The sequence below is a fragment of the Malaclemys terrapin genome, chromosome 1, assembly GCF_027887155.1.
Source record: "Malaclemys terrapin pileata isolate rMalTer1 chromosome 1, rMalTer1.hap1, whole genome shotgun sequence".
Lineage (NCBI taxonomy): Eukaryota > Metazoa > Chordata > Testudines > Emydidae > Malaclemys > Malaclemys terrapin.
Window position 1 is genome coordinate 319,384,582 of NC_071505.1, and position 14,208 is coordinate 319,398,789.

The 14,208-nt window shown below is 42.4% G+C and overlaps 1 protein-coding gene across 1 annotated transcript in view; it reads right to left on the reverse strand.

Annotated features, from left to right (window-relative positions):
- DYNC2H1 (dynein cytoplasmic 2 heavy chain 1) overlaps positions 1-14,208 on the reverse strand; it is a 392,465-nt gene that overhangs the window by 83,897 nt on the left and 294,360 nt on the right. The window contains exon 83 of the mRNA XM_054015569.1: positions 4,331-4,447. Coding sequence (XP_053871544.1) covers positions 4,331-4,447 — 117 coding nt within the window. The remainder of the gene's footprint in view (positions 1-4,330; positions 4,448-14,208) is intronic.

Here is a 14,208-nt window from a genome sequence, read left to right on the forward strand (position 1 = left end):
CCTAACATCCACCTAGACTCCATATCCTTTCATCTAAACTATTCCAACTCCTTTATCACCTCCCTTCAGCTATGCTTTTCCAGATACGTATGAAGTAGGATAATAAAATTGCTTCCCTACCCAAATAACTTCACTGGCTCTGCATTGGCTTCAAGATCCAATTTATATTTTTTTCTTGTTTTCATAACTTATAATATGTCAATGTTAAGTCATAGAATACATAGAAATGTAGGGTTGGAAGGTACCTCGAAAAGTCATCAAAGTTCAGCCTCCTGAACTGTGGCAGGACCAAGTAAACCTAGGCCATCCCTGACAGGCATTTGTCCAACCTGTTTTCAAAAACTTCTAATGATGGGGATTCCACAACCTTCCTTGGAAGCCAATTCCAGAGGTGAACTACCATTATAGTTAGAAAGTTTTTCCTAATATCTAACCTACATCTCCTTTGCTGCAGACACGGCTGGCTCCAGGCACCAGCCAACCAACCACGTGCTTGGGGCAGCACCTTAGAAGGGGCAGTCAATGTTGCGGTGGCCGGGGGTGTTCGCGGTGTTTTAGTTTTTTTTATTTTTTGCTCGGAGGAGCGGCGCTCGAGGGGTTCTTTTTTGTTTTGGCTGGGCAGCGAAGGGGGGGTGTTTCGGCAGTGTGGGCGGGGTCTTCAGTGGCGCGGCCCGGCACTCTGGGGGTTTGGGCGGTGCGGTGCGGGCTGCTCCAGTGCCTAGGAGCTGGACATGCCAGTAGCTGTGCGGTGCCAGAGCAGGCAGGGAGCTGCCTTACCCCCACTGCGCCACTGACTGGACTTTTAGCGGTTGAAAAATGGACACTTGGCAACCCTAATTCAAACACAGAACCACCACAAAATACACACGCGTACAATTCATAACAAACACAGTCAAATGCAAAAACTTTACATCCACCCCAGCCAAATAACATTGTGATTAAAAGACATAGGTGTAGTTTGAAAATCCAAAAGGAAAGAGGATATTAGAGTTAGGATTTTGCATTTCAAAGCTGTTGCCAGGAATTGGATGTATGTGTTTTGAATAATTCTATTTAAAACTGAAAATGAGTTTATTGTGCATTTGCAAAGTCTGTGAATGAGTTTTGGTAGCAAAAACTCATACAATCTTAGAAAAACAGGGCAGGAAGGGACCTCAGGAGATTGCCTAGTCCAGCCCTTGGTGCTGAGGCTGCCCAAGACCATCCCTGTCAGGTGTCGTCTAACCTCCAGTGATGGGGATTCCACAACTTCCCTTGGAAGCCTATTCCAGTTCTTAACTAACTTTATAGTTAGAATGATTTTACTAATATCTAACCTAAATCTCACTCTCTGAAGATTAAGCCAATTATTTCTTGTCCTACTTTCACTGGACATGGAGAACAACTGATCACTCTCTTTATAACCGTCTTTAAGATATTTGAAGACTGTTACTAGGTCCCCCCAGTCATATTAGGAAAAAACTTTTTCACTAGGAGGGTAGTGAAGCACTGGAATGGGTTACCTACGGAGGTGGTGGAATCTCCTTCCTTAGAGGTTTTTAAGGTCAGACTAGACAAAGCTCTGGCTGGGATGATTTAGTTGGGAATTAGTCCTGCTTTGAGCAGGGGGTTGGACTAGATGACCTCCTGAGATCCCTGACCTTCTATGATCTTTTCTCAAGACTAAACATGCCTGGGTACCCTGAAATGGCCACACTACTCCACTGATAGCTCACCAGGGCAGAGAAAAGTGGGATAATCACTTCCCATGTCTTACATAAAAGACTCCTGTTAATACACCCCAGAATATTACCCTTTTTTTGCAACTGCATCCCATTGTTGGTTCGCTCATATTCAATTTGTGATCCACCCAGATTCTTTTCAACAGTACTATCATCTAACCATCCCCTGTTGTAGAGGCACATTTGATGTGTCTTTCCTAAGTGTAGTACTTTGCACTTGGTTTTTATTGAATTTCATCTTGTTGATTTCTGATCAATTCTCTAATTTATCAAGGTCCTTTTCCCCTTCTATTCCTGTCCTTAAAAGTGCTTGCTTCCTCGCAGCTTGGTGTCATCTGTAAATTTAATAAGCATATTCTGTACTTCATTATCCAAGTCATTAATGAAAATGATTAAAAGTATCTGACCCAGGACAATCCCTGCAGCAACTCACTAGATACATCCTCCCAGTCTGACAGCAAACCATGGATAACTACTCTTTGAGTATGGCCTTTCAATCAGTTGTACTCCCACCTTATAGGAATTTCATCTAGATCACATTTTTCTAGTTTGCTTATGAGAATGTCATGTGGGACTGTATCAAAAGCCTTTCTGAAATCAATATACATCTCATCTACTGCATCCCCCATCCAATAACTTTTCAAAGAAGGATGCGATGATTATCAGGGTCACCATTACTAAGTCACGTTTCCCCCATCACTGCCTCCAGTGAGAGGGAGTCTTGATAGTGCTTAACTGGGTGTCAACTCCCTGACACCTCCAGTTTACTCACCACCCAAAAAATCTCCTCTAGGCTATGCCAGGCCTTACATTTTCCTGCTGGTTAACCATAGGTGCATCCCAGTCTCAGAGCCCCTTTGAAGCATTCCCCTGTGATATCCAGCCCCGTCACTGGCTACTCACAACAACCATTCTGCATAAGTATCAACCTTTTGAGTTTTATTCTGCTAACCAATCCATTATTAGTAGAGGGATGTCTCTCGCTCAGCATTCTTGCACTTGATTTTAACTCCAGCGGGGGTGTGTGTGTGTGTGTGTATATATATATATATATATATATATATATACACACACACACACACACATATACAATGCAGGAGTATGGGTGACTAGAACCCACAGAACTTATCTGAGAACAGCATCTAGAGAATAATTCCTCATATGCTTAAAACAGCTCTAGGTTAAACAATTTTGCTGTCTAAAAGATCATAGACCGAGGTATTTCATGGATTAGGAGTTGCATGTTTAGTCCTGAGACATCATTTAGAATACAGTATTCATAATAAATGTTGGGATTTGTTATAAGTTTGAATTAGAGTATCTTTCAAGACAATTAAGATTCCCAAGATATTGATCAAGTATTTGGAAAAAAAAATACCTTAATATAAACATGACTAAAAAAACCCCTCTAGTACAAAAAAGTTAGAAAGTGCTATGCTAAAATATACAAAAACACTGACATATCTGTTACATGAATAATGTAATTAAAAAGAAAACCCAGAACTTTTAATTGTCCATGTGTCATGTAAATATTAGCATAAACAATAATGTAAATTGCATCTATTTATTTCACTGTTATGTGTACAGTGTTTTCAGATATTACATTTTTGAATAGAACATACTGTAGATGTAAATGATTTTTTTAAGTGCTTGGCAGGTGAAAACTATCAGACTTTTGAAATGCTAAGAAAAATCCTTTCCCTCCCCTAGAGTGATCACAACGATTTTCATATAGTCATAACTAGTATCACAATTAATTCAATATTAATGAGTGGTAGTGAGGTGATTTGCCAGTTTCATGCAAAAGAGCATTGTGTGTAATGTTGATACGTTTGAAGGCAATACAGATCTAGGGCCAGATTCACCAGTATGCTCTTGCTTGCTCAGGCTGATTGTGCTGTAAACCCATTTTAGCTGGCCAGCTAACCGATGTTTATAGCTCCTGCACTTCAGGTGTGATTCAAAATAGTCAGAGTATACTGGTGAATCTGGCCCCTAATCTTTTCCCAGATTATAGAAATAAATAGCATTATTTACAACTTCAATTATGATTTTTTAATAAATTACTAATTCCTTACAGGAACTACCGTTCTGTACTATGGCAATATTACACAGAAAAATCAGTGTCAGTGCTCTACAAGCATTTCATTTACATACATCTCAAATAAATTTTAATAATTATACCTTGAACTTGAGACACATGGGAGATGAGTGGGGAACAGTTGCACAAAGAGTCAGTGGTTTCTTAATTATAATTGCAATGTTTTAAAATCTAAAATAATCTCTACCAGATGCCACAGAAAATGAGCAGATGGAGTTTGAGACTTACACATTTTACTGTAGGTTTCAAAGCCACATAGGAGATCTGATTCACAAACGTTGGGACTGTGCAGTCACATCAATATGAAGAAAAGATTGACAGTGAAGATGATTATCATCCTGAATGTGGACTTTATCTCTAATCCAACTGTATGTATTCCTCATGATACTTCTTATTTCAAATACATTTTACATTATTGTTGTAGTGTCCCATTATTAAAAAAAATCTTAAAAATTAGTATGTACTTCTGAAGAGAAATAGTAGTCTTTTTAACAAGCTGTTTTCTTACCTGATTAAGTTTCTTCCATAAGTTGAGAACAGGAGAAAGCTCATTAGACCAGATTTCTCTGTCAAATTTGCAGCCAGCAGTTACTGACCTGCTCAGGATTCGAAGCTGTGAAATGACCTGAAAAATGAGAAGATAATATAAGGGGAAGGCCATATATATGCAAATCTTGAACAGGATTAGAAATAAGAGAAACACAAACTTCCTCCTTTATAAAAATACAACACAGAAGCAAATGAACTGAAATTTGTCCAGTTTTGTACAATTTTGTGTACAATTAATTTTTAATATTGTGATCTAAGTCATCCCTAGACCCAGTTCTGCTAATTATTTGAGCCCTATTCATTTAAAAAAAATCTTGGCATTGTCCTTACCTCTGTCACATTCCTAGTGTCCAGTTATAAACTTAAACACCAATGAGGTTTGTAATTAATTAAAGCGTCTCTTTTACTCTGAAACCTCTTTTTCCTAAAATATACAACAAGGTTCAAAATTCTGTATTCAAAAGTCAAACAGCGCTCTGTACAAATGAAGGCACAACTTTAGGTATGCACATCTCTGAAGGGACATAGTCAATTAAAACTCATTTATTCTTATTTTGCAGTTGGACTCTGTTGTTTACTTAGCTACCCATGCCTGCTCAAACTATTCTCCATTTATTTGAAGGAAAGAGAAAAATAAAAATGTTTATGACAATATGGATGATGAATTGGAGTTATAATTTAGCACAGGAATAATGTAATGGAGTGCTGGGAAATTCACCCTTAGTCCTTCTGTGTTTGTAAATATCTAGGGTGAACTCTTGGTCCCACTGAAGTCAATAGCAGAACACACATGAATGTCAGTGGGGCCAATATTTCATCCCAACGTTCAGGATTCTTCACTTTTACAGCACAGCTGTTGAATTCCCTTTAAAGATATTTTTGTAATTAATCTTCCTCGATGGCAATGCAGTATGCCTCTGACACTACACGTAAGGTAACAGTTTTGCTGAATATGCCAGATGATCTTCTGTTGATATGTTAGTTTAGACAGTCAATTCCTTTATTGTTTCCAAATCATGTGATTCTTGTCTTTGACTTCAAAGAACTAAAGTTTGTAATAAAAAGTACATTAATCTTTCAAAAGGATTGGACTATTTAATTGTTGCATTCACAATCATGCACTTGAAGTCAAGTTGTTTCTGCATTTTTGATTGATTTTCTAATCTTGAAAAATGTGTAATGATGCAGTGTTTCATTTTCTTTTGTTTCCCTGATAAATTATTTTCATTTGCTTTGGCTGAACCAAAACATCAGCATCTAATTTATCAGCCTTGCTACAGCATGAGGCATCATTAATTGGTAGAGCATGGAAGTGTCGTTTTAACTTTTAAAATATTGACTATCATTTATTCTTGTTTTAAATTTGCCAAACATGACAGAAAATGAGTAAGAACTTCAGAGAAACATACACAGAGTGGCAAAGGCTTCATATGTTTTTAATTAGGCTAAAAAAGGCTTTAAATTTTTGTGGAAAATTCCCCATTTTATTTAATATTAATGTTTTAGTTCCTCAAAATTTTTGAAGAAAAGTAAATCAAAACAACGTGTTATCCTTTTGGACTGTACAGTAGAAAGCATAAATGAGGAAAAATTGTTTTTGTTTCATTATTACCTTGATAAGGAATTGTAACAACACAAAGTCCTAAGGAACATTGTTATCTGACTTGGGTCAGAGAATGTCACAATAAAATACATTGGTCCTGATCCTGCATCTTATAGTGGAAAAGAGACTTTTACTCAGGCACAGAAGTCTGCCTGCAAAAAGCACACTACAGTGCTCACCTCTTACTGCTTGCCTACATTTAATACTTAGGGTAAATGGCTTGATTAAATGTATCTGAAAAAGTACAGAACTGAAAACTATCACTTTGTTCTTAATTCTTTTAACTGAAATTATCAATATGTTTTCAAATTCAAGGAGTATGTACCTAACCAAGAACCTTATTTAATTAAATATTCTTGAAAATTGTCTGTTCCTATTTTTCATCACTTCCATCTTTACAGGAATTCCCTATTTTTGCTAATTTGCGGACGGAGTTTGGCTGATGTGATTGCAGAGCCATTGGCCATTATCTTTGAAAACTTGTGGCCATCAGGAGAGGTCCCAGATGATTGGAAAAATGCAAATATAGTGCCCATCTGTGAAAAAGGGAAGAAGGAGAATCCGGGGAACTACTGACCGGTCAGCCTCACCTCAGTCCCTGGAAAAATCAGGTCCTCAAGGAATCCATTTTGAAACACTTGGAGGAGAGGAAGGTGATCAGGAAGAGTCAACATGGATTCACCAAGGGCAAGCCATGCCTGACCAACCTGATTGCCTTCTATGATGAGACAACTGGCTCTGTGGATATGGGGAAAGAGGCGGATGTGATATATCTTGACTTTAGCAAAGCTTTTGATATCATCTACCACAGTATTCTTGCCAGCAAGTTAAAAAAGTATGGATTGAATGAATGGACTATAAGGTAGATAGAAAGCTGGCTAGATCGTCGGGCTCAATGGGTAGTGATCAATGGGTAGTGATCAATGGCTCAATGTCTAGTTAGTAGGAGCATTGCCAGCAGATTGAGGGAAGTGATTATTCCCCTCTATTCGGCACTGGGTGAGGCCAATCTGGAGTATTGTGTCCAGTTTTGGGCCCCCCACTACAGAAAGGATGTGGACAAATTGGAGAGAGTACAGCAGAGGGCAACGAATATGATTAGGGGGCTAGGGCACATGACTTACAAGGAGAGGCTGAGGGAACTGGGTTTATTTAGTCTGCAGAAGAGAAGAGTGAGGGGGGATTTGATAGCAGCCTTCAACTACCTGAAGGGGGATTCCAAAGAGGATGGAGCTAGGCTGTACGCAGTGGTGGCAACTGACAGAACAAGAAGCAATGGTCTCAAGTCGCAATGTGGGAGGTCTAGGTTGGATATTAAGAAACACTATTTCACTAGGAGGGTGGTGAAGCACTGGAATGGGTTACCTAGGGGGGTGGTGGTGGTGGTGGAATCTCCATTCTTAGAGGTTTTTAACGCCCAGCTTGATAAAGCCCTGGCTGGGATGATTTAGTTGGGGTTGTTCCTGCTTTCAGCAGGGGGTTGGACTAGATGACTTCCTGAGGTCTCCTCCAACGCTAATCTTCTATGATTCTATGAATGGGGGGTGAAAATTTTCAGTTAACTGGATGGAGGGAGTTTGGGTGTGTGTGTGGGGGGGGGGCTGCGGGGCTCGGGATGGGGGAGGCGGAGGGGGTGCGGGCTCTGGGAGGGAGTTTGGGTGCAGGAGAGGGCTCCGGGCAGCAGGTTGGGGCACGGGAGTGAGTGCAGGGTGCCAGATCTGGGGGGCGCTCACCCGTGGCTCCCCGCAAGCAGCGACCTGTCCCAGCTGCTCCTAGGCGGAGGTGCGGCAGGCGGCTCTGCATGCTACCCCTGCCCCATGTGCTAGCTCCGCAGCTCCCATTGGCTGGGAACCATGGCCAATGAGAGCTGTGGGGGCAGTGCCTGTGGGTGGAGGCAGCATGCAGAGCTGCCTGCTGCATCTTCACCTAGGAGCAGCTGGGACAGGTCACTGCTTGCGGGGAGCCACCCGAGGTGAGTGCCCCCCAGATCCGGCACCCCGCACTCCCTCCCATGCCCCAACCCACTGCCCCAAGTCCCCTCCCACACCCAGACTCTCTCCCAGAGCCCATGCTCCACACCCCCTCCCATGCCCCAACCCCCTGCTGGCCCTGTGCCAAACAGACTATAAACCGGAATTTCAATGAAGATCATAAATGCTGGTTTATAGAGCTTTCTGGTTGGTGAAGTGCCAGATAAAACAGCTTTTACTGTATAATCTTTTGATCATAGTGTGTTTACAATGTGTGTTGCTCATGTCATTCTGAACACATACAAACATTCTGATAGTGAATAAAGTTCATAACCATAATTTTGTGCCTTCTAGCTATAATTTGCTCTAGCTATAATTCTCGTTCTATAATTTGTTTTTGTATGGCTGTCTCAGAGCATGTACAATGAACTAAAAGATTTTTGTCAAATTCACTTGTAACCTGACAGTTCAGGTAGCACTTCATATGAGCATTGCATACTTTTTCTTCAAAGTTGCACAAACATATGTGATTATTTTGTCAATCACGTTAACAAAACCCAATGTTTCGTTGTAATTCAAATAATTTGATTAATATAAATGTTCAGCTTCAACTATTTGGGGGGAAAAATCTGTTGCTAACCTGTTCTGTAACTATTGTTATTCAACATGTTGCACATGTGCATTCCACTGTGTGTGTGTGTGTGCGCCCAGTGCACTTCCTTCAGAGATTTTTCCCTTAGCAGTATCCAATGGAGGCGCCGCATGCATCCTCTATAAAAGAGTAGAGCCACTCCTGAGCCCCCTTGCTTCTTTCTTACTGGACAGACTGCAATACAGAGGGGATGGAGGCTGGGGCATGGAATGGGCATGTGTAACACATCTCGAAGAACAACAGTTATGGAACAGGTTAGTAACTGTTCTTTCTTCTTCCAGTGAGTGCACATGTTCATTCTATTTGAGGTGACTCAAAAGCAATTCAATCTGGAGGTGGGACTGGTGTTTGAATAACGACTGAAGGGCTACATGTCCAAATCTGGCATCATCTCTAGACTGCTGAGAAATGGCATATTGAGAAACAAAAGTATGTACTGAAAGCCAAATTACAGCTCTACAACTATTCAGTATAGGAACTAGAGCTAGAAAGGCTGCAGAGGCTGCATGTGAGCTCGATGAATATGCTAGCACTCTGTGCAGTGGAATTACATTGACCATGTCAGAGCAAAAACATATACACGAGGAAATCCATGATGAGATTCTTTGTGGTAGTTGCAGACAGGATGAAGAGCCTTCCAATCTCATCCCAAACAGTTGTGAGGAGGACCTAAACAGTTTGGTCTCATCGAAATAAAATGTTTATGCTCTTCTAACAACCTGTGTGTAGTCTCTCCTCATCATTATGAGCATGAGGCTTAGAGAAGAAAGTTAGTAACTACATTGCCTGATTGATATTGAAGTGAGAAATTTTGGATGAGGCTGTAAGTGTAACTTGTCCTTATAGAAGACTGTATAAAGCATGTCAGATACCAGGGCTCTCAATTCTCCTACATTCCTTGCAAAGGTAATTGCCACAAAATCAGGTAAGCCATTGGTTGAAAGGGTGGACCCATGAGCTTTGCTAACACCAGGCTTAAGTCCCAAGGGGAAATAGGATTCTCTACTTGGGCATATAACTAGTCCAGACCCTTCAACAATCTCAGTGACGTGGGATTGGATTATCAATTGGAGAGTGGAAGACAGAAATAGTGGCTAGGTGCATCCTGATGGAGCTAATGGCAAAACAGCCTCCCCAACACATAGAATATCATTGCTGTGTTGTCCATAAGAACTAGTAAATTCTTTCCCTTTTCATAGATTAAGGCCAGAAGGGACCATTATGATCATCTAATCTGACCTCCTGTATAACACAAGCCATAGAAGATCATAATGCTCCCTTGATGGGGGGAGGGGAAAGTGTGACGAGTTAGATGAATGGCTTTCAACTATCTTACATTTATATGGAGAGCTAAATCCTAGACAGACCAGAGATCTTAAGTCTGCAGAGTTCCCCGGTGGGCTATCCAACCTCAGGTGGAAGCATCTATAACCAGAGTCAAAGTAAGTTGTGGAGGAACAAAAGGAACACCAACTCCTACATTGGATGGGTCCATTCACCAGTCCAAGAGGACTTGAGTGGGCACTTAAAGCAACATAATCAGTGGATGATGAATCAGGGACTACACCAAGCTCTGCCATCTCTGCAGCTTCCCAGTTGCTGCCTGGCATGCAGAACCACATAAGTACGTGAGGCCATGTGACACAGATGACTGAAGCAATTATATGCTGTCATGCTAGGATGGGACTTCAGAGCTGATGAAATAGCCAGCACTGTCTAGAAGCTGGTTTTCAGAATGATTGCCAGGCTTCTGTAGAATCTAAAACCGCTTCTATAAACCCTATTCTCTGAACATGTGAGCGGATAAACTTTCCCTCACTGATTAGCAATCCCAGTGAGCTGAAAGTGGACTGTATCTTAGCCACACTGGATAAAACCTGGCTCTTGGATTGGACTTTCACCAACTAGTCATCCAGGTACAGAAACACTTGAACTTCTGATTTCCTCAGGAACACAGCCACCACTGCCATGCATTTTGTAAAAACACATGGGGCCACAGAAAGGCCAAATGGCAGGACTGAAAACTGACGGTGAGATTGGTTGACCATAAATCCAAGAAATCTCCTGTGTCTTTTATGTATTGCCACATGGAAATATGAGTCCTTCAAGTCAAGGGCAGCATACCAATCAATAGGATCCAGGAAAGGGATAATTGAAACCAGAGTGACCATGCAAAGCTTTATTTTCTTTGTGTGTTTGTTCAGCCCTTGCAGGTCTAGTTTGAATCTGAGACCTCCCCATTTCCTTTTGGAATTAGGAAGTAACATGAATAAAATCCATTTCCCCTATGTAAAGGAGAAACTTCTTCTATGGCTCCAAACAGACAGAGAGATTGTACCTCCCAAAGGAGAATTTTCTCATGAGTGGTCCTTGAGAACGGATGTGGAAGGGAGATGTGGAGGGGTTAGAAATAAACTGAAGAGTGTATCCCAATTCCACGTGCTGAAGACCCACTGGTCTGTAGTGAAATGGGTCCAAGAATGTAGCAAATAGGCTAGGTAGTTGGAAAAAATATATAGGAGAAGTTGGCAAACTGATAAGCTGTCCTTGACAAGAATGTTAAAATGACTGGTGTTCCCAAGATGTCTGGACAAGTTTGCAATGGATGAAAAAGTGGGCAGAGATCGTCTCCTCCTATAACTTTCCCCTTCCTCCTAGATTGGTCCTGCTGGTGAGGCACCAAGAAAGCATAATGGTGGGATCAATGTGAATGAAACTGCTGCTTCTTTGGGAGAGGAATGTAAATACCCAAAGAATTCACCATAGCCATAGAGTCTTTAAGGCTATGAAGCTCATCCTTGGTCTTCTGCAAAGAAGTGGAGCCCTTCAAAAGGGAGATTCTGAATGGTCTCTTGGATCTCCTGAGGAAGATCTGAGGGTTGGAGCTATGACCAACTATGCAATGTAATGGTCAATGCCATGGATCTGGCAGCAGAATTTCAGCATCCAATACAGCATGAAGTAAGGTCCTGGCTACCATATAAAACCCTCAACTACCAGTGCAAGAAACTCTTGTCTGGCCTCCTCTGGCAGCAATGCTTGCTGATTAGAAATATGGAGTTGCAGTCCACATGCAGAATAAACTTTTCTCCCAAGGAGATTGAGCTTCTTTGCACCTTTTGATTTTGGGGTAAATGCCTGCTGACCCTAGTGTTCTTTTTTTGTTAACATCTGAACCCTGGGGTGGATATAAAAAAATTCAAAACCCTGTGAGGGAACATAATACCTCCATTCAGTCCTTTTAGCTGTAGGAGGCAGGGAAGATGGTGTTTGCCACCATAATTTTGTGGGCCCCAGAATAGCTTTATTTATGGCGAGTGCCACTCAAGAAGGCTCCACAGATCACAATATATTAATCATCTATGTGAGCTCTCCTGAATTACTTCCATCTATATATCTAAGGAGAAAACTACCCTCTCTAGGAGGTCCTTGTGAGCCCTGTAATAATCTGGGGGAGGTGAGTGTGATGGGGCAAGGCCAGATGATTACAGTAAAGTAGTGAGGAACAGGTATGTTAGCCCCAGACTAAACAAATCATGGTGCCATAGTAACAAAATGGCAATTGCTCCAGGTTAATCAAGACACCTGGGCCAATTAAGATCCTTCTAGAAGGCAGTGGAGACAGCTAGATTGATTGGGACACCTGAAGCCAATCAAGGATTGGCTGGAAGTAGTTAAAAGCCTCCCAGTTAGTCAGTGAGGTGCGGGTGTTAGGAGCTATAGGAGGGAGCTGCGCTATTGGAGGAATGAACCAGAACAAATCTATATCAGGTGCAAGGAAGGAGGCCCTGAGGTAATTGTGAAGAAGATATTGAGTGGGGGGCTGCTGTGAGGAAGTGACCCAGGAAATTGTACATGTCTATTTCCAAAAAATCAGCTTCCATAGCTGCTAATTTTAGGGTCCCTGGGCTGGAGCCAGAGTAGAGGGCGGGCCCGGGCTCCCCCCTCCCTGATTAATCACTGATACTGGGAGACAACAGAGACTGTGTGAGGTACGGTTGCTTCTCCTCACCTCCCTTGCTGGCTTATGATGAAAATGGCTCAGTAGACTGTGACCCTTGCCTCTAGAGAGAGAAGGGCTATGTGGAGGGTCACAGTGAGCCTCTGAGGCTAACAAAACCCGTCAGGAAACACAGGACCCACGGAGTTAAGGACAGAACTTTGTCACATGAGGAAACAGCAGACACTACCACCTTGCTGGGCAGCAAGGATGAGGAAGCCAAGGCTGGCTGAAGTGGAGCTTTCCCCAATTTCTCCAAAGGTGGATTCACTAGGGCAGATTGCTCATGTTTGGCACCAAGCTCAGTACCGGGAGTAGCTTCTTGCGGCTCTTGACATGCAGCTTTGTGATGCCTACTGGAGACTGTAGAGAGGGGAGGGTGTGCAGAGGATCTGGAAGCAGGAGAAAACCACATGGATTCCAATACGAGCATTGATATGGCACCGGAGCCCAATTACTGCCAGATCCAGGATCCCTACTAGCCGACTAATACAGACCCGCTGCTGGATATCAACAGTAAAAACCCCTCTGAGGAGAGTGATGGCTTATGTGATGACCAGGACGTAGGAGTCAGCTTCCAATTCAGACAAACTCAAATTATCTGATGAGAGAGGTGTAGTGCCTGGAAGCTATGACAGCAATCTGGAGAAGTTGGCATCAGAGATAGCCTCTAGAAGGCACTGTATGAGGGGGTACCTGAGTGTCTGGAGATGCCCACACTATCAGGTGCTGAACTCTACCAGCTGGTAAGTCTGTACTGGTACTGAGAGAGACATCTCTTGAACCGTCAGCGAAGCAGACACCGAAAGACTCAGCAGATCACATGTTGTGGCATCTGTTGATGACACCAAGAGATTCTCCTGCTGCTGCTGAGCCTCAGAGGATGGCACCTCTGATTGGAGCTCCCTTAGAGGTCAGTCTCAATGGCACTACCAGCACTCATCTGAGATGCTATCTGCAGCAGGGAGTGTCTTGGCATTGAACACACTCTAACTTGCTCTGCACTTCATTTACTGTATGTTGATTCTAGGGACCTTAATCTCCTGGACAATTAGTTCCTCGATACAGTCTTCTTGAGTTTCTTCCTCAGTAATGGAGAAGACGACTGGTGCCGAGGTCTGCCATGTCAGGAGGGGTGCTTCTAACCCAAGTAGAGGTGCTCGGTGTCTGTCCCAAGTGGGAAGGTTGTGAGGGTTGATGCAGGGCTGCCTCCATAAGAAGATGGTTTAGTCTGACTTCCCTGTCCTTTTTAGTCCCGGACTTAAAGTCCTTGCAGATTTGGCACATGTTCCTGATGTGAACTTCTCCGAGGTACTTTAGGCACCTGGCGTGTGGGTTACTGACCAGCATCAGCTTCTTGTGTTCATCACAAGGTTTGAAGCCTGGGGACCAAGACATATCACTGGTACCCAGAACCCGGGGGAACCGAAATGTATGCTATTAGTAAAATACTACTCTAAGACTATGAACTATTAAATAGTACCAAATATATACAACAGAAAAAACTAAGAAAGAAGAAAATACTTGCAGCAGCAAAGCAGCACACTCCCACACCTGGTAAGAAGGAACAGAGGGGGGTTAGGTGGCAGCTCTGCCCTTTATACCATCGCTT